The sequence below is a fragment of the Mustela erminea genome, chromosome 10, assembly GCF_009829155.1.
Source record: "Mustela erminea isolate mMusErm1 chromosome 10, mMusErm1.Pri, whole genome shotgun sequence".
In the NCBI taxonomy this organism is placed as follows: Eukaryota; Metazoa; Chordata; class Mammalia; order Carnivora; family Mustelidae; genus Mustela; species Mustela erminea.
In genome coordinates this window covers 105,754,474-105,774,331 of record NC_045623.1, presented here as the reverse complement: position 1 = coordinate 105,774,331, position 19,858 = coordinate 105,754,474, and the positions used below count along the sequence as shown (strand labels likewise).

General features: G+C 51.8%; 1 protein-coding gene across 1 annotated transcript in view; it reads right to left on the bottom strand.

Moving 5' to 3' along the window:
• Positions 1 to 11,124, bottom strand: part of ACOT7 (acyl-CoA thioesterase 7) — a 95,104-nt gene extending 83,980 nt beyond the window's left edge. Inside the window, exon 1 of the mRNA XM_032301489.1 lies at positions 10,928 to 11,124. Coding sequence (XP_032157380.1) covers positions 10,928 to 11,085 — 158 coding nt within the window. The 5' untranslated portion in view covers positions 11,086 to 11,124. The remainder of the gene's footprint in view (positions 1 to 10,927) is intronic.
• Between the last annotated feature and the right edge of the window lie 8,734 nt (positions 11,125 to 19,858).

The window sequence follows — 19,858 nt, the reverse complement described above, 5'->3', positions numbered from 1 at the left end:
AATTGGCTCCCATTGCCAAAACTCATCAGATGCCACACTTTCGCTGGCTGTTCTGGCTACGATTTAGATTTAAGGCTCGTGGACATTCAGATGCAATTCCTTGGAGACCAAAGGAAACCACCTCACTGATATTTCTGCCAAAAATGAGGCAGTCAAGGAAACCCAGAGACAAATCCCTGTTGTGGTCCGAAACAAATGATAATATGGAAAAATCGACAGGCGATAACCCAATAATTGGCCCCCGAGAAGGAAAAACAGTACTGGAAGTCTAATCATTGTTGGCTCAATGAAAAGACAGAACTCTGGTTTGGACCCCAAAACAAACTGAGCCTACCGGAAGTTCTAAAATTCCCACTACTTACCTCTGTACACGGGTTTACTGACAAAATTATAGTGTTCATGAATAATTAGTGGAGAAATTAGGTCGGGGGGAGAAATATCAACAAGGCTGCAAAAAGGGCTTACTTCACACACCTGTCCGGAGTACAATCTGCGGAAACCCCTTCACGTGTATGGGTTGTACAAACACAACAAGATGTGGTAGTCACAGTTCGTGTATTTTCTCACTGGCTTGAGCCCTTCCCTTATAGGCAGGCCACTGCTGCTTCTGTGGTTAAACTTCTGTTCAATAGGATGCCTGGGGGGCTCAGTCCGTTAAGTGTCTGCCTTCGGCTCAGGTCACGATCCTGGAGTCCTGGGATCGAGTCCCACGTTGGGCTCCCTGCTCTACGGGGTCTGCTTCTCCCTCTACCCCTCCCCCTGCTTGTGCTCTCTCAAATAAACAAAATCTTAAAAAGAAAAATTCTGTTCAAAAGGATGCCCCCACCTGAGTAACTCCTGTCAAACTTCACAGTGATCAAGAAACCCATTTTAACGGTCAGGCTCCTCGACGAGTCTGTGCTGTTTGGCTAGTTTCAGAATACTACGCACACTCCTCAAGGTCAATCCTTGAGGCATTATGAAGATTCCATTGGCAAAAGTTGCAGAGACCTTCCAGACACCGTGGCCGAAAGCACCGCTCTTGGTCCTTCCGAATCTCCGACTGACCCCTTTGGAACTTGCAGCCTCGCAGCTGTGGAGCTAAGTAGCGGGACATCCGGTGCCCTTGGCCCCTGCCTCCTCTGATCTGTAGTTGACAAAAGGAGATGCTTTCCAATATTTAAAGTCCTAACTGCATCTGTTAAAAATAACCAGGCTTTGGTACAGGGCACCCGGATGGCTCAGTCGGTGGTGTGTGTAACTCTTGATCTCGGGGTTGTGGGTTCAAGCCCCCACTGGGTGTAGAGATTACTTTAAAAATAATATATTTTTAAGAATTTAAAATAGAGGGACGCCTGGGTGGCTCAGTTGGTTAAGCAGCTGCCTTCGGCTCAGGTCATGATCCCAGCGTCCTGGGATCGAGTCCCACATCGGGCTCCTTGCTCGGCAGGGAGCCTGCTTCTCCCTCTGCCTCTGCCTGCCATTCTGTCTGCCTGTGCTCGATCTCTCCCCCTCTCTCTCTCTGATAAATAAATAAAATCTTTAAAAAAAAAAAAAAGAATTTAAAATAGAGGTGCCTGGGTGGCTCAGTCATTTGAGTGTCCGCCTTTGGCTCAGGTTGAGGCCCACGGAGAGTGCTTTTCCTTCTGCCCCTCACCCCACTCATGCTCCTCTCTCTTTCTCTCAAATAAATGAACAAAATCTTTTTAAAACATAAAAATAAAAAATAACCATGTTTCGTTGACCAACCTTTTCACCATTCATTCCCAGGAGACATAGACCTTGTAACCTGAGATTTCGTCTGTTGGGAGACACACCTCCACAAAGACTCGTCAGCCTCACTGGAAATGCCCTTCCCAGGCACTGCTCACCAGCCCTGTGCCACCAAACTCCAACAGGACACATCTAGGTGAAGCACCTAACCCTGACCAGCTGGTGACCAAAAGCACAGGCTTCTGGGCCGTGAAGTCGATGACATCTGACAACACAGCTTCCCTGAGCAGTCCAAGCCAGGCCTAGAAGCTTTCTCCACGCTGTCTGCCTCTACTCTGACTTTCATGGAAAGAAAATGCCCTCATCCGCATCTCCCCAGGCTCTTGGAAAAGGGGAAAACCTTTCTTTCTTTCTTTTTTTTTTTATTATGGCTTTTTTCAGAAACAGCCTCATCATGATCCCGTGACAAATTAGTTTCTCACTTGCATTTTCCGAAGGATTAGAAGGTTCAGGAGTCACAAAAGTCTTTCATCTGAACTATTATTTGACTCTGAGTTCTTTTTTTTTTCTTTTTAATTTTATTTATTTATTTGACAGACAGAGATCACAAGTAGACAGAGAGGCGGGCAGAGAGAGAGGAGGAAGCAGGCTCCCCGCTGAGCAGAGAGCCAGACGTGGGGCTTGATCCCAGGACCCTGAAATCATGACCTGAGCTGAAGGCAGAGGCTTTAACCCACTGAGCCACGCAGGCGCCCCTTGACTCTGATTTCTTATCCAAATTCACGGTCTCTGATTTTGCAACCTTACAGGCTATCTTATTGGATAACATTTGTTTTTGCAAACTGTTCTTTTAGATAATAATAGTGGGTTTTTTGGTTTTGTTTTTGTTTTTAAAGATTTTATTTGACAGAGAGAGAGACAGCGAAAGAAACACAAGCCGGGTGGCAGGGGGAGAGAAGCCGGCTTCCCTCTGAGCAGGGAGTCCGATGCGGGGCTCCATCCCTGGACCCCGGGATCATGATCTGAGCCAAAGGCAGAGGCTTAACCCACTGAGCCACCCAGGGGCCCCAACAGTACTATTTTAATACACCTTTGAAGTCTTACTATTTTTGCAGAAATCTCATGTGCTATTGCTTCATGCTGCACCGTGTCTTCCCCAATGTCCTGGGTTCCTTCAGCCTGTCCCGGTGCTGTGCACCATCCTGCTCTCCTCACCTGTCTCGGCGGAGACTTCCAGGAGGCACTTCCAGACCTCGAGTCCTGGTACAGAACCACCACACAATCTGGAATTGTTATGTTACTTCTTCTGTTGCATAAATATTTCCAGTTGTGTGGTTTGATTGCGGGTCAGACTTTCGTAAAAATGACGTACTCAGGAAGGAGATGATCTCCAACACTACGGTCTTGATAAGATGTAGTAGAGATAGGAAGTGCCTGAGAGTCCACACTCCTAACCTTCGTCACTCAAATGTGGCCTTAAGTGGTTTCCAACTGCCATGTGCTTCCCCCTCCAATGTAAGACATGACAACCGGGAATGGTCCTTCCTGGCACTGAGAGATTAAGCCACTGAATGAGGGAGAGCACATCTGGGGGGCTCAGGAGGGTGAGCGTCTGCCTTCTGTGCAGGTCATGGTCCCAGGGTCCTGGGACGGAGCCTTGGGGAGCCTGCTTCTCCATCTCCCTCTGTCTTTCCCCTGCTTGTGCAGTCTCTCACTCTCTGTGAAATAAATAAATAAAATCTTAAATAAGGAGGCTCTTCATCAGAGCTTGACCAAAAACAAAACAAAAGAAAAGAGGGGTGCTGGGTGGCTCAGTCAGTTAAGCATCTGACTTGATTCCAGCTCATGTCAACATCTCAGGGTCCTGGGATCAAGCCCTGAATTGGGCTCTGCATTGTGCAGAGAGTTCTGAGGATTCTCTCCCCCTGCTCCTCCCCTGCTCAAGCACCTTCTCTCGCTCTCTCTTTTTCTAATAACTACATAAATAAATAAACCTCTTTTAAAAACAATGGGGGCACATGGGTGGCTCAGTCAGTTAGGGATGAACTCCTAATTTCAGCTCAGGTCATGATCTCAGGATTGTGAGACAGACCCCTGCATCAGGCTCTGCACTGGGTGTGAAGCTCACATGAGATTCTCTCTCCCTCTCCCTCTGCCCCTGCCCCCCAAACAAAACAAAACAAAAGTGGCATGAAAATTAATAAGGTAAAACCCAAAGTCAGCAGGCTAGAAGGGGGATCATGCCATTCAACGTCAGTTCCAGGAAACACTGCCAATTACAGACTCCCAGACAAGAATCGTCAACAGGAAAGAATCATCAGCTAAAGGACCCCAACAGGAAAAGATATACATTAAATTTTCTACAAAAAAACAACTATTCCTGTGGCTCAGCCAATGAGAGGCTGTCACCACTTAGCTCTCATTCAGTACCACCCCTCCAGACCTCTGCCTTCTTCTCCATAAAATAACGTTCCCCTCCTTTGTCTGTTGGACTTGCTTATGGTCTTTCCATAGCTTGTGTGTCCTGAATTGCAATTCTGATTTTCCTGAATAAACCCAGTTTTGCTGATAAAATAATTTCCTTTTTAAAGTTAACAGGAGGACATGGTGGGACTCTGAGCAACATGGCCCAGATTCTCATCTCCTGGACCTGGAAGCCTCTATCACCCATCAGGCCAGACCCGGCCTCCGGCAGGGGTGAGCAGCTCCACTGGGCGGTAAGGGTCCCTGCATGGCAGGTGTCAGGAGGGCTGGGAGGCTGCCAACTAGCGCACGGGTTCTGGCAGCGGGGTGGCTGAGGAAAGCGGACACAAGAACAACAGTGGAAAATTCCCATCCCTACTTCAGACAGTGGCTCACCAGCTCTGGTGGAGCACTGATGGGCCACAGATTCCTGCGCCCCAGGTCCCCAAGATGCAAAACCAGTAGGTCTGGAGTAGAGACTCAAGAGGCTGTTGGTCTTTTCATTCCTTTTCTTTCTTTCTTTTTTTTTTTTAAAGATCATATTTATTTATTTGACAGAAAGAAATCACAAGTAGATGGAGAGGCAGACAGAGAGAGAGAGGGAAGCAGGCTCCCTGCTGAGCAGAGAGCCCAATGCGGGACTTGATCCCAGGACCCTGGGATCATGACCTGAGCAGAAGGCAGCGGTTTAACCCACTGAGCCACCCAGGCGTCCCATTCCTTTTCTTTTTTAAAGATTTTATTTACTGGGGACCTGCATGGCTCAGTTGGTTGAGTGTCTACCTTTGGCTCAGGTCATGATCCCGGGGTCTTGGGACTGAGTCCCAAATCAGGCTCCCTGCCCAGTGGGGAGCCTGCTTCTCCCTCTCCCCATTTGTGCTCTCTCAAATAAAAATTTTTTTTTTAATTATTTTAGAGAGAGAAGGAGTGCAAGCAGGGAGAGAGGGAGATAATCTCCAGCAGACTGCCCGCTGAGCACAGAGCCCGACTGAGGGCTCCATCCCGGGACCCTGACTTTACTGCCTGAGCCGAAACCAAGAGTCGAACACTTAGCCAACTGAGTTACCCAGGTGCCCACATCTTTTTATTCTTTATTGTGGAAAACATCACTTACAAGAGCAGAGAAGGAAATGAACCCGAGTCCCCACTGAACAGCCCCACTGGTCAACTCTGGTTTCAGATGATCGGTTTCCTCTCTGTTCCCACCCACTCCCCAGTTCTGGAGGAGTTTAAACAAATCTCAGACATCACAGCTTAGCATTTGTAAATATCTCAGCATTCCCTCTAAACCAGAAAGACTCCTTCTAAAAATAGAACCACAGGAGTGCCTGGGTGGCTCAGTCTTAATTGTCTGCTCTTGGCTCAGGTCATGATCCCAGTGTCCTGGGATCGAGCCCCGCATCGGGCTCCCTGCTTAGCAGGAAGCCTGCTTCTCTCTCTCCCACTCCCCCTGCTTGGTTCCCTCTCTCACTGTGTCTCTTTGTCAAATAAATTAATTTTTTAAAAGTAGAACCACAAAACAATGATCTCACCTAAAATATAACATTGAATACCAAGTGTGTGCTCAGGATTCCCCAGTGGCGTACTAAAAGTTTTGAGATCCACATGTGTGAACTGTCTTCACAATCACCAACAGCTGGAAAGACCCCAGGTGTTCCCAGACTGGCGGCAAACAAAGTGCAGGTAGCACAACTGGACAGTGAGAAGAACGAACGACACGCACTCGGCAGGTGGCGCTCACAAGCAGAGTGCCAGGTGCATAACGGCACCCATGCGAAATTCTAGAAAAGGCAGAAACCAGAGTGATAGAAAGCAGACCTGTTTACCAGGGTTTGGGGCTGGGAAGGCCGCTGGGGGTGATGGAAACGCTGTGTCACAGTGGTGGTGGTAATTCTGGGGGTGCACATCTCGAATTCTGTGAGCAGTGCGCTTAAAATAGGTACGGTTCATTGTGTACATCATACCTTATAAGGTCGTTTTTTTAAAAAGCAGAACTACAGAGACCTCACCTTAAAAACACGGGAAATTCCTTAGTATCTTTTAAGTTTCAAAGGACTAGCCAGTTCCCCCCAAGTATCTCGTTAATGTTTTAAAATCTGCATTTTGTTGATTTTTCTACTTAAGTGTAATGTGCATGCGGAATATGTGCATTTGTAAGAGGCTTCCTCAGTTACTGGGATGCAGGTGGTCCCTGGGGGCGGGTGACCTTCTAATGCATCCCCCTCCCCGGGACACCTCTGGCAGGGAGACGCAGGGGGCCTGGAGGCACACAGGGCAGTCCCCCGGGGCGGGGCGGGGCCCCCTGCACGAGCCCCAGCGTGCAGTGAAGGTCCGTCCAAGGAGACCGGTGGAGTGGCGTCAGGGCGCCGGCAGGGGGAGCTCCCACACGCCGCGGCTCCGCGTCGCCGGCAGGGCCGCGGGGAAGGCAGCTCCGCAGGGCACCGGCTTTAGCTCTGCTGCGCCCGCCCCAGCACGGGGAAGCAAGCTTTCCCCTTCCCCTGGCAACAGCCCAGCCAGTGGGGGACTGTCACACGTCGGCCAATGAGAAGCCACTATACTCTGCACTCCCGGTTCGCTCCAATAGACTTCTTGTTCCTAAGGGCTCGGGAACGCCCCCTCCCATATAAAAGAGCGTCCCTCTCCTTTGTTCCCAGGCTTGCCCGTGCTTTTGCCCTAAGCCTCCTTGCCCAGCAGTTCCTGAATAACCTCCCCCTTTTTCTTTCTGGTAAAATAACTGGCAGCTTTCTTTTTAAGGTTAACAGGAGAAAGCAACTTCCGGCCCGACCGAAGCCAGGGAGCTGGTGGCCTGTGGTGCCAAATCCAGGGCGATGCCAGGTTGCCTGGCCCACTTGCAGGGGGAGGCTGGGCGGTGGCGTGAGCAACAGCCTACTCAACCAGAGGCTCCTTGGGCTGCAATGGCTGCACCTTTTTCCAGGGCCTCCCTGTCCTAGCAAGAAGGAAGTCAGCACTGTGCATTGTTCTATAGAATGTTCCAGAACATTAGCTCAGGGTATGGCTTCTGTAAATCAGATTCGATGTTTTTATTAATTCCACTATAAACCCAAAAATCGGGTCCAAAGGGAAAAATGTTAACCTGTTAACACACTAGAATTCAGGTCCTTTCCACTAACATTTTGGCTCGTTGATGCCAGATCTACCAGAAGTCGTATCTCCTAGAGGCCAAGCACTACTCAAGGCATTCTCAGCACAGCCGTGAACAATGTCAGTCCCTAACCTCAAGACATTTCCGGGCAGATTTGCATCTAAGAGCATGCAAACAAAAAACCCCATTCAGACCTCACGCACTTACCTACAAATAAATGACTCCTAGATCACCTGCCCTGGGCAAAGTCCGAACCAAGGTCCGCCCCCATTAGCTACGCGGTTTGAGAGCCAACTGCAGTTCCCAGGGAGCTTCTGAAGCCTGAGGAAATCCTACCTCTCCCAGGCCTGCCATAATTCCCAGTTTCTACATGCCTCTACCATACTACACTGTCCCATAATGTAGCCACCAGTCACAGGACTATGTAGGTTTATATTTAAATGAATGCAATTAAAAATGCAGTCCCCCCATCCTGTGTGGCCACATTTCAGGCACTCAGAGGCCAGTGACTATGGCTACCATATTGGACAATGCAGACATGGAGGATTTCCATCAGCGTCCCACAAAGCCCTATTCTCCCACAACCTGTTATATGACATGTCCTTCAACTTTATTTCAACACACACTCGGGGGCTTCTGCTAGGGGCCCACACTGATGCCATGAATAAGCCTCACAACCAAATATAAACTTCGGCTTGGAAAGCAGGAGGGAAACCACAGCAACAGGGACACTGGCAGGGAATAATCCGCCAATAGCCTTCAGCTCCTGGTCAAGGCCCAAGGTCTGTCCTTGACCAAGTCCTTAACCTCTGAGGGCCCCATTTTCCCAGTCACACGACAGAGCTGGACTGGAGGGCTTCTAAGGGACCTTCCAGATCTGATGTTCTAGAACTCTGAGTCCCAACAAGGAAAAATGTAAATTGCTAACTAAGCATTAATTAACATTACTTAAGCCAAGGGAAATAAACCAAAATAACCAAAGGAGACATGCTCTTCTGAGATTTTAACCGCTGTCCGGGCACCTGCATCATAGGGCTGGGTCAGAAAGAGGAGGAGACAGCACCGCACAGTGGCCTGACTGTCCAAAGTTCAGGTTCTCAAAGGTGAACTGTTCTCTTTGTGAGCTCACATTCCCCTTGTGAGCTCACTTTTATAACTGCCCAGGACTGCGCCAAGGATTTTAATCCCTAGAGCAGGCATTATCATCTCCTGTTCGCAAAGAAGAGAGCTGAGGCCCAGCGAGGTTAAGGAACATGCCTAAGGCCACTCACCTATAAGAGGCCGAGCTAGGATTCAAATTCAGGCCCCTCGGCCTCCTGAGCCAGTGTCCCACTTTGGGACACAAAGAGCTTCCATTTACTTACAAGGTGCCAGCCATTCCAACAGGCACTAACTAGATACACTTTCTTTAACACTCAGAACCACCCAGGAGAAAAATGGGACACTGGAAGGTCAGGCAGCTTCCAAACGGGGTGGAGGCAGCATTCACTTAAGTAATGCTAATGTTTAGTTGGCAGATTACATTTTTTCCTCATTGGGCTTCAGAGTTGGTTCTAACCATTGCCCCCCCAACCTTTAGCGCCCCATCCCTTCAAAACCGCCTTCCAAACCGAGAGCATTTGACCACTCTTAATGATCTGGTATAGTGGGGGTTCTGGCATCCTTCCGTGCTGGACTGTGAACCCCTGAAGCTGGGGACCAAATGTTCCATGTCGGTCAGTGTCCCTCCGTGCCACTTGGCTCCCTGGAGGTGTCCAGTGAAACTCGTTAAATTCACAGGCTTGGCTGTCCCAAGCCAGGAGGCTCCTCTTTCAACGCAGGGTATCAGCTCAGATGTCCTTAAAGGGCTCCCTGCCCTGGTATGTCCACTCTCCAGTGTCCTGGAGCTTCTCTGGGCCAAACCCTTGTGACCATGGCCCTCTTCACAGCCCTGCCCCAACTCCCTTTGGCAGCTGAGCTGGGCACCTGCCACTCACCTCAGCCAAGCATTCTGCCCACCTGTCCCAAGGCCATTCCAAGAAAATACGCAATTGTAAATATGCCAGAACCAGCGCCATACACACCCAAGGTAACAGAAAGCACACACACAGATGTGTAGATTGAAATCGGTATCTTCTTTTATGGGGGGGAGGGATGTAGTGGAAAATCCACGGGTCTGGACACATACAACCTGGCAGGGGCTGCCCTCAGGCTCTTGTGGCTGGATGACCTTACCGAGACATTGGGGCTCCCAGAGCCTCAATTTCCTACTCCAATTTCCTTCCTCTCTTCACAGTGGTGAGACCCCTGCCATCCTCCCTCCCAGGAAAGTTGGGCAAATCGACTGAGTCCAGAGATACACAAGCCCTCTGTGCAAATGCTGAATGCCAAGGTCACTTGGCCAATACAAGGCAGAACCTGATCCAGGGCCCTGACACCAGGCCCGTCCTTTACCCAACTCAGTTGCTTCTATTATTTTTGCCCTGGAGCTTGGGAGTTGGTGTGGCCATGACCACCACACAGCCGATAACAAAGGGAGCACAGCAAGGTTCTCCTTACAAGTCTCCTCTCCCTAGAAAACTCAAAACTGACCTTGAGGTCAGAAAAGGCTTCTGACTGGGTCAGAAGTGAGACGGAGTCGAGGCACCCTGGGCATGCAGCACTTCCAGCACACACCCAGCCACTGCCTTTTCCAGAGAGATGTCAACATCCACAGGAAACCGATCTGGCTGGGACCCAAGTTCAGTGTGATGCCCAACCTCCAAACCTCAGGAACCAGCCCCACACCAGGAAGCAGCTCGTTCCTAGCGCGCACCAGGCAGGACAGCCCCGCTGCAGGCCCGGTCCTAGCGCGGCCTTCCCACACTTCTTGCCCTTACTCAGCTCCTCCCCAAATATCAGGGCGCTCGCTTCTGATTCTTCCCAAAGGGATGGAGAGTAACCTTGAGGCTGCCCTCCGCGCTCCAGCGGGAAATAAGCCAGCTCAGGGTTTCTGGCTTCTCGGGGGGCTGCTATCTACCTCGGGCCCGTGGAGGAAGGTAGGGGTGGTCCGCTGCGAAGAACAACCCTGCGCCCCATTGTGTGAGATGCTTCCAGGCTCCACCGAGCAGTAAACCGTCAGCAGGGAAGGGAATTTTCCGCTCTTCCACTTAACACCGGCTCTCCGCGAAACCCGGGGCATCACACTGAAGGGAATGCTCCCCTGCAGCCCCCGCCCACTCGGGTACCCACTCGGGGGCTCGCCGGGCGAGCTGGTTATCCGCGCCCCACCTCTGGGGGGATGCGGTGGGCGAGGCGCCACCGCCCGGAGAACGCCCTCGAATTAGGGGGGCTCAACGAGAGCCGGGTAGGGGCTCCAGCGCGCTCCGGCACGGGCGGGGCGCGTGGCGCGGGGGATGCGCACCGACCCCGCCCGGAAGGGCGCCGCGCGGATTCCTCCCGCAAACGGCCTGCGTGGCCGCCGCGCCGCGCCGTCCCCGGGATACGCCAGGGGCCGCCGGCGCTGCGGAGTCCGAGGCGCATCCCGGCCGCGGCGGGCGGGCGGCGAGCCGGAGGAGCGGGGCCCGGCACCCGGCTGGGGCGGGGGCGGTGGGGGGAGGCCGCGGAGGGGCGCTGGCCGGGGCGGGCCGGGGCGGGCCCGCGCGCTGACTCGGCGTCCTGGCCGCCCACCGCGCCGCGCGCCCCGCTTACCGGCAGATCTGGATGGCGGACGGGGTCTCGGCGGCGGGGCCTGACATGCCGGCGGCGACCGCGAGCGGCTGAAGGAGAGCGCAGGTGTCTGGCAGGCCTGGCGCGGAATGAATGAGCCCGGGCGGCGCCATGGAGGGGGAGGGAGGAGGCGGGGCCATGGCGCCGGGGGCGGGGTCTGGGCGCCGGCGACGAATCGAACGCGGACTCCTGCGCCGGCCCCGCCCCCAGACGCCCCGCCCCCCGAGCTGCCGCCGGCTCCCCCGGCGTCCGGTTCTGGCTGCGGCGGGGCGCCGTGGGGCGCCGCTTCCAGAAGGTTCGGCGGCTGTTGGGCGGCGCCGAGACGGGGGCGGGTGCGTGGATCAGCGTCGCCCCACGCGGCGCGTGTTCGTGCGGGGCGTTCCGGCCGTCCGCGCCCGGCCGTTGCGGGTCACAGCGCCCCGCGAGGCGGCCGGCGTGCGGCAGAGCGGCCTGCGGGGGTCCGCGTCCGGGTGTCGCCTTCTCGAATCAGCCATGACAGGAAACTGGAGGCGGTTTCCCGTAAAGGAGCCTTTACGGCCGAGCTGCCGTGTGCGGTGCCGCGAGGCACGTGGGTGCGCGGAGCCCCGGGCCGGGAGCCGGCCGCCGCGGAGCTGAGCTGGGCATCTGTCTACACCGCCGGCTCCAAACCGCCGCGGGGTTCCTGCAGGAGGACCCTCCTGGGGCGTGGAGCTTTGGCCTGGGGGCGTGCATGCTGCAGTAGGAACCCTAGAGATGCTGCTCTGTGACGTTGCACGCCCTATGCTCCGCCGTGGGGACCAGGTCAAGTCGGGGTCACAAAATACGCCCAAAATCCCCCAAGAAGGGGAAGGGTGATTGCCTTGCCAGAATTACCGAGAGCTGTTTACCCAGTGTTAGATTCGCCTTTCTCCAGATTTGTTACAATGAACATAAATTGCTTTTGTAGTCAGATTTTTAGAAATCAAATGAAACCCACAGAACTCGAGCTCTTCGGTGAAATTTGAAAACCTATTTATTCCAAACTAAATAGCTCTGAAGGACTCGTGCCTCATCCTGGTCGGTCTGGCCTTCCCGGACCATGGAGGGAGCCCAGATCCCATCTGTGATCTAAGATTATTGCACTAGAGAGGGCGGGGCCCGGGGCGGGGGTGGGGGTGGGGGGTGATTATTGCACTAGAAATTTTGTTTTTAACCCTAGTTAACCACCACCTCTTCCCCTGATGGGTCCCAAAGGGGATGGATTTCTTAGGATGGGAACCTAGGAGCAATAGCCAGCTTTAGTCTTAGCCAAAGCAATTTCCTTATCTGTTGATTGAGAGTAATACCTTCCTGACTTTGCGCGTGAGAAATGAGGTAATGAAAGTAAGGGGCCTACCTCCTTAATAATCAGGGCCTTTCTTTCTCTTTTGTTCTCACCTTTCCTACTCAAACGTCCTTCTCCAGACAGCTCTTCCCAGGCCCTCAGTGCAATAGAACAAGGATTTACAAGGGCCCTGCCCTGTGTGTACAGGTGGGAACATTCCCACCAGGTTGGATACATTTTTGTTCTTCAAAAAGCTCTATATCTGATCGGGAGACAAATGGGACACAAAAAGCCTGGTCATGACCACATGCTGAATGGAATTCCTAGACCAGGGAATGGGGCTGAATGGTCCCCCCAGAGGGGGACGGGAAGATCTGGGGCAACATCTGTACCTTTGGGAAAGGGTGTGGCTCTGCTTTGGCCCAAAACAGTGTCTGTCAACCTTCTCCATGTGACAGCTCATCCTGTAGCAGAGGGAGCCAGGGAACATAGTCTGTGTCCCGGTTCTGCAGAGCAGACTGCTCCGGGAATAACCACTTGTCAATGATTGCCAGTTGTTTATGCACTTGGCCCACGTTCAAGGTCAGGGGGTGGGGGGGTGTGATGTTCAAGGTCAGGGGTGGGGGACAGTCCCGCAGCAAAAACTTCACGAACTGGCTTTACTACAGCGCCGATGGATTTCCACTGCGTCCTCACCGATCAGTCCCCACCTTGCCACTCTGAGATTTTTTCCTTTCTCCTGAAGCTGCGGGGTCATTTCTGTCCCTTTCAGCAAAACTTCTCAGAAGAGCTGTTTATATATACATCCTCCGTCCTCTGCTCCCGGTCCCATTCTCTTTTGAACCCATCCTGAGTTTTGTCTCTACAGCTCAATTTATCAAGGTCGCTAATTCCTTCCAAGTTGTTAAATCCAGTAATCCGTTGTCAGAAGTCATTCCTCTTGAAATGCTTATTCCTTGCCTTCCAAGACGCCATTCGCTGTCATATTTCTGGCCACTTTGTTTGGCCTGCTCTGCTGGTTTTGCCCCAGCGGAGGCCCAGACCTCTCCCCTGAATTCTGGACACATGCGTCCTCTTGCCTGGGCCACACGTCGCTGCACGAGTGTGGCAAACATCTCCCATTCCCCCCGAAATTGCTGCTCTAGTCTTCCATGGTAGTTTCTTCCTTCTTACTACCTAAGCTAACAACTGAGGAGTCACCCAGGCCTCGTTTCTCGCCCAGGCCTCATCCAGCCCACCAGCAAACCCTGCCAGCTCTGCATTCAAAGTAAGTCTAGAATATGCCCCATCTCCCCGTGGCATTCGAGAATCCACTGATACCTCCGTCCACGTGGCCTCATCTCTGCCCTCCGCATTGCTCGTTTAATCTCCACCTCTGTGACCCCTCAAAGGGTCCTTGACCACACCCAACCCCTTTTTCTTTACGCACCCCCGAGACCAAGCCCTCACTTCCATGGGTCTTTACTAATATACCACCTATGAACAGGGCTTCCCCGGCCACCTGTCTAAAACTGTGGTTTTTCAGTCTCCCTACCTCTCTTCCTGACTTTTTTTCCCCTTAACTTTTTTTTTTTTTAAGATTGTATTTATTTATTTGACACAGAGTGGTAGAAAGAAAGAGAGCACAAGCAGGGGGAGGGCCAGGGAGAGGGAGAGGGAGGAGCAGGCTCTCCGCTGAGCAGGGAGCCCAATGCAGGTCTTGATCCCAAAACCCCAGGATCCTGCCTAACTCAAAGGCAGAAGTGCTTAATCAACTGAGCCTCCCAGGTGCCCCTACCCTTAGCTCTTAATGCCACTTGACATGGATTTTACTCATCTATTTATTGTGTCTCCCTGAACCAGTAATCCTGCTCCATGAGGGCAGGATTTTTTTTTTTTTTTTTTTTTACTATTTAGTTCATTGCTGTATGCCAAGCCCTTAGAAGAGTGCCTCACCTGTAACAGGTGCTCGGGAAATATTTTACCAATGATCCAATATTGGAACTATTTTACCAATGATTGGTAAAATAAAATACCAATATTTTACCAATGAGTCCTTCCTGAGCAGGACTCAGGAATTGAGTCCTGCACAGGGAGCCTGCTTCTCCCTCTGCCACTCTCCCTGCTTGTCCTTTCTCTCTCTCTGTCAAATAAGTAAGTAAAATCTTCAAAAATAATAATATTAAAATAAAAATTAAAAGCTTGCGTATATTATTTAAATGTCTGCAAATTTTTATGGAAAGATACTTATTTTTTAAGATAATTTATTTATTAGAGTGTGCGCACAAGAGTGAGTGAGCAGGAACAGGGACAGAGGGAGAATGAAAAGCAGACTCCCCACTGAATTAGTGAGCCCGAAACGGGGCTTGATCCCAGGACCCCAGGATCACGTCCTGAGCTGAAAGCAGATGGCTAACCGACTGAACCACCCAAGCACCCCCATGTAAAGACAATTAAGAAATGATTGACACTGGTAACCTTTGGGTAAAAGGGGTGAGACCTTTGCTTTCTATATACACACATATATATATACACTTTTAAAAGATTTATTAATTTATTTGAGGGGCAGGGCAGATGGAGAGAGATAATACTGAGACAGACTCCCTGTTGAAGAGCCTGACTCGGGGTTCAGGCTCAGGGTTCCCCTGAGATCATGACCTGAGCTGAAATCAAGAGTTGGCCGCTTGGGGTGCCTGGATGGCTCAGTGGGTTAAAGCCTCTGCCTTCGGTTCAGGTCATGATCCCAGGGACCTGGGGTCGAGCCCTGCGTTGGGTTCTCTGCTTAGCGGGGAGCCTGCTTCCTCCTCTCTCTCTCTGTCTGCCTCTCTGCCTGCTTGTGATCTCTGTCTGTCAAATAAATAAATAAAATCTTTAAAAAAAAAAAAAAAAAGAGTTGGCCGTTTACCCATCTGAGCCACCCAGGTGCCCCTCACTTATATATTTTTGCTCTGTTACCACCTAACCCCTTGACTATTTTTTTTTAAGATTTTATTTATTTGACAGACAGAGATCTCAAGTAGGCAGAGAGGCAGGCAGAGAGAGAGGCAGGAAGCAGGCTCCCTGCTGAGCAGAGAGCCCGAAGAGGGGCTTGATCCCAGGACCGAGATCATGACCTGAGCCGAAGGCAGAGGCTTAACCCACTGAGCCACCCAGGCGCCCCTAACCTCTTGACTATTTTATTATTTTTTTCAAGTCATCGTGGAGTATCAGACAGGAAGCGATAGGGGCTCCCATACACTCTGATGGTGGAGACAGAAGCTGGGGCAACCTCTTTGGAAAATAGCTGAAGATCATTGTTCAAGTTGGAAAGAGCCATAGCCTGTGACCCAGAAATCCTACTCCCGGGTGCCTTGCCAATATGTTGAACGTGAGGTCACCCAGATGGGCTTCGAAGAGAGTCACAGCAACACTGTGATAACCCCGAACTGGACTCCAGTGTCGCGGGTACGCGACAAGCCCGTGCCATACTGACTAGTACAGGTAATGCCATTAAGCATAGTAACCGTCATTCCTTAAACTGAACATGTGGCTCTTGCGTACGCTTGAATATATAACCTAGAGCAACGCAAAAGAAGAGGCCTAATAGACACGGGGCGTGGGGCCCCCAAAACTGCTGGTGGCACCATTCACGTGCCCCGTGCCTGGAAAGGGGTGAGGCAGAGACCGGGCAACAGGCGGCCCTGGATGGGCAGAGAAGGTCTCCCAGGAAGTCTGCTCCAAGCCCCAAGTGTCCCCACTGTTGCCTCCTTCACGTGGGAGAGCAGAGCCTCTGCGTAAACGCGGAGACCTTTCTGTAAGCCTTTGCCCAGAAGTCAGACTCAGCTCACCCTGGGGAGCCTCAGCAGGCTGGCAGAGTCGAGAGAGCTTCCGAGGCCGGACGGAGACGAGCTGCAGGCAGAGGAGGGAGCGGATCAGAGAGGGCGCCTGTCCCAGGGTCGTCAGCTCTGGGCCTCAGGCCCTTGTTGGCTTCTGCCCTACCTCGGCTCATCACGCACCTGGGCCTTGGCTCTCTTATTAAGAAACACGGGCAGGGCCTCCTGGGTGGCTCAGTGGGTTGGGCCTCTGCCTTCGGCTCAGGTCATGATCTCAGGGTCCTGGGATCAAGTCCCACATCGGGCTCTCTGCTCAGCAGGGAGCCTGCTTCCTCCTCTCTCTCTCTGCCTACCTCTCTGCCTACTTGTGATCTCTGTCTGTCAAATAAATAAATAAAATCTTAAAAAAAAAAAAAAAAGAGAAGAAACACGGGCAAACAGTAGTACCTGCCCCATCTGTTGTTGGAAGGAATAAATAAGTTGACTTATTGAGGCACTTGGAATAGTGCCTAGCATGGAGGAAGGTCACCGTAAGGTTTCGTGAAGCCGCCGGGGAAGCCGTGTCACCCTGAGGTCCTGGGGGGCTACAGGGATGGTCTGACCGGATGGGGTTCAGTCTGCCTTGAGCCGGAGAACTCCAGCTGATGTCCAGAAAGAAGACTCCAGCTAGTTCAAGTAGGGGTCAGCGCAAGAGAAAGATTCCACTTGGTGCCTGGGTGGCTCAGTGGGCTAAAAGCCTCTGCCTTCGGCTCAGGTCATGATCCCGGGGCCCTGGGGTCAAGCCCCGCATCGGCTCCCTGCTTGGTGGGGAGCCTGCTTCCTCCTCTCTCTCTGCCTGCCTCTCTGCCTACTTGTGATCTCTCTCTGTCAAATAAATAAATAAATAAAATCTTTAAAAAAAAAAAAAAAAACTGCCTTGGGGGGCACCTGGGTGGCTCAGTGGGTTAAAGCCTTCAGCTCAGGTCATGGTCCCATGGTCCTGGGATGGAGCCCCGCATCGGGCTCCCTGCTTAGTGGGGAGACTGCTTCCCCCTCTCTCTCTGCCTACTTGTGATCTTTGTCTGTTAAATGAATAAATAAAATCTTAAAAAAAAAATAAAAGAAGATGCAGAGAAAGGGGAACCCTCCTACACTGTTGGTGGGAATGCAAGCTGGTGCAGCCGCTCTGGAAAACAGCATGGAGGTTCCTCAAAAAGTTGAAAATAGAACTACCTTAAGATCCAACAATTCGGGCGCCTGGGTGGCTCAGTGGGTTAAGCCGCTGCCTTCGGCTCAGGTCATGATCTCAGGGTCCTGGGATCGAGGCCCGCATCGGGCTCTCTGCTCAGCAGGGAGCCTGCTTCCCTCTCTCTCTCTCTGCCTGCCTCTCCATCTACTTGTGATTTCTCTCTGTCAAATAAATAAATAAAAATCTTTAAAAAAAAAAAAAAAAAAAAAAAAAGATCCAACAATTGCACTACTGGGTATTTACCCTAAAGGTACAAACGTAGTGATCCGAAAGGGCACGTGCACCTTAATGTTCATAGCAGCAATGTCCACAGTAGCCAAGCTATGGGAAAAACCTGGATGTCCATCAACAGAGGAATGGATAAAGAAGATATGGTCTATATACCCAATGGAATACTATGCAGCCATCAAGAGAAATGAACTCTTGCCTTTTGTACGATGTGGCTAGAACTAGAGGGTAATAATGCTGAGCGAAATAAGTCAATCAGAAAAAGACAATTATCATATGATCTCCCTGATATGAGAAAGTGGAGATGCAACTTGGGGGGTTTGGGGGGTAGGAAAAGAAAAAATGAAAGAAGATGGGATTGGGAGGGAGACAAACCATAAGAGACTCTAAATGTCACAAAACAAACAGAGGGGGACGGGGGGAGAGGGGAGGGAGAGGGGTGGCTGGGTTATGGACATTGGGGAGGGTATGTGCTATGGTGAGTGCTATCACGTGTGTAAGCCTGGTGATTCACAGACCTGTACCCCTGGGGCTAAATATACATTATGTGTTTATTAAAAAATTAAGAATTTAAAAAAAAAAAAAAGGGGCACCAGGGTGGCTCAGTGGGTTAAGCCTTTGCCTTTAGCTCAGGTCATGATCTCAGGGTCCTGGGATCCAGTCCCGCATCGGGCTCTCTGCTCAGTGGGGAGCCTGCTTCCCCCTCTCTCTCCACCTGTCTCTCTGCCTACTGGTGGTCTCTCTCTGTCAAATAAATAAAATCTTTAAAAAAAAAAAAAAAGAAAGAAAAAGAAAAAGAAACTGCCTTTGGCTCAGGTCATGATCCTGGGGTCCTGGGATTGAACCCCACATTGGGCTCCCTGCTCATCAGGAAGTCTGCTTCTCCCTCTGACCCTCCCCCATCTCAGGTTGTCTCTCTCGTTCTCTCTCTTCCAAATAAATAAATTTTTTTAAAAAGAGAGCGAGAGAGAAGGGGACTGGAAGATTCTCTAGGGCCTGCCGTGTCCTCCTAGTGTCGGGCACTGGGGACGCGCAACCTGAAGGGGAGGCTCTGGCTCCTCTGGGCCCTCCGTCTTCTTCAAATGTCAGTACTGTTTAACTGTTTCACTAAAGATTTGTTTTTCCTGCTAGAAGATGCTGGACATTTCATGATTACGCATCTGTCCACGGCAGGACGTGGACAAGCCCTGTCTGTGGCCAGCGGGAAACCTGCAGATATGGAAGTGTAGCCTCCATTCACAAAGGGACGACCGGCATCTCAGGGAGGACGGCAGAGGCTGCTTAGAGACCTCAGTGGCACCCCCCCCACCCCCAACACCTGCAAGATCAAGGCCAGAGTGAACAAGACAGAAGTAATCAACCAGGCGTTTGAAATCAGGCACCATAATGCAGGAGGGCCACCAAGAACAAATGAGTCCTTCTATGGAGAAGACACATGGAGATTCATGTTCCAGATGCAGCATTTAGATACCATCTCTACACCTTCAAGCAGGTCACGCTGTCAACCTACAATCCCAGCCGTGGCCGGGAGCCTGCAGGTTGGTGTGTCAGTGAGAGGCGGTCTTCAAAGTTCCGTTAGCCTCTGGGCGTTCCACTCCCTCCGGAGCCCGCCTGCCCTCGGTCCACCGGTCCGAAGCTCTGTGGCTCCACCTAGGGGCCGAGTCCCCAAGCGCAGCCTCCTTGCCTCCGCCAGACCCCAGCCTGGGCTCCACGGGCCTGCTGATCCTGCTCAAAATCAGAATAAACTCCCCCTTACTGAGACGGAGGCCAGGGAGCCCTGGGATGACAACAAACGCCACTCAGCATGCAGGAAATTCCATTTTAGTTGCACTCATGATAATAAAAAACTAGTGTATAATTACAGTTTCTCAAAGGCCCTGGAGGAAAACGATGCTGGCTTCACACGTCAAGTAACTGCCCTGTGAAGAGTCCAAGGGCCCTGATTAGGTAGAGATGCTCAAGCGGGGAGGGGGGTGAGAAACTCGGCAGGGGGCAGCTCCCTGGCTCCCAGCCCCAACCCTGCAGATGCTGCTCTCTGCCGCGGAGCCTGCTCCCCAGAGAAAGGACTGGTTTCTAACTGAGCTCTCGACTGCTGAGAAATGTGGGGGACCCCTCCAAATGCTCATCTAAACGCCCAGGTCACAGAACCACTCTGATTCCTCGACGGTGCAGGGACACGGTTGGATTTGGTATCCGTGTCAGTGTCTGACGGGTTCATTTCATCACTGGTGAATGATGTAACCAGTTTGGTGAATGAAGGGACCCGGAGCCCCGCAGCACGAATGCACCTGCAGGCACCTACTAGCTCTGTGGCTTTAGAGAGGCTCCGTGACCCCTCTGGGCTTTGGTTCCTCATCTATGCAATGAAGATAACAGGATACACC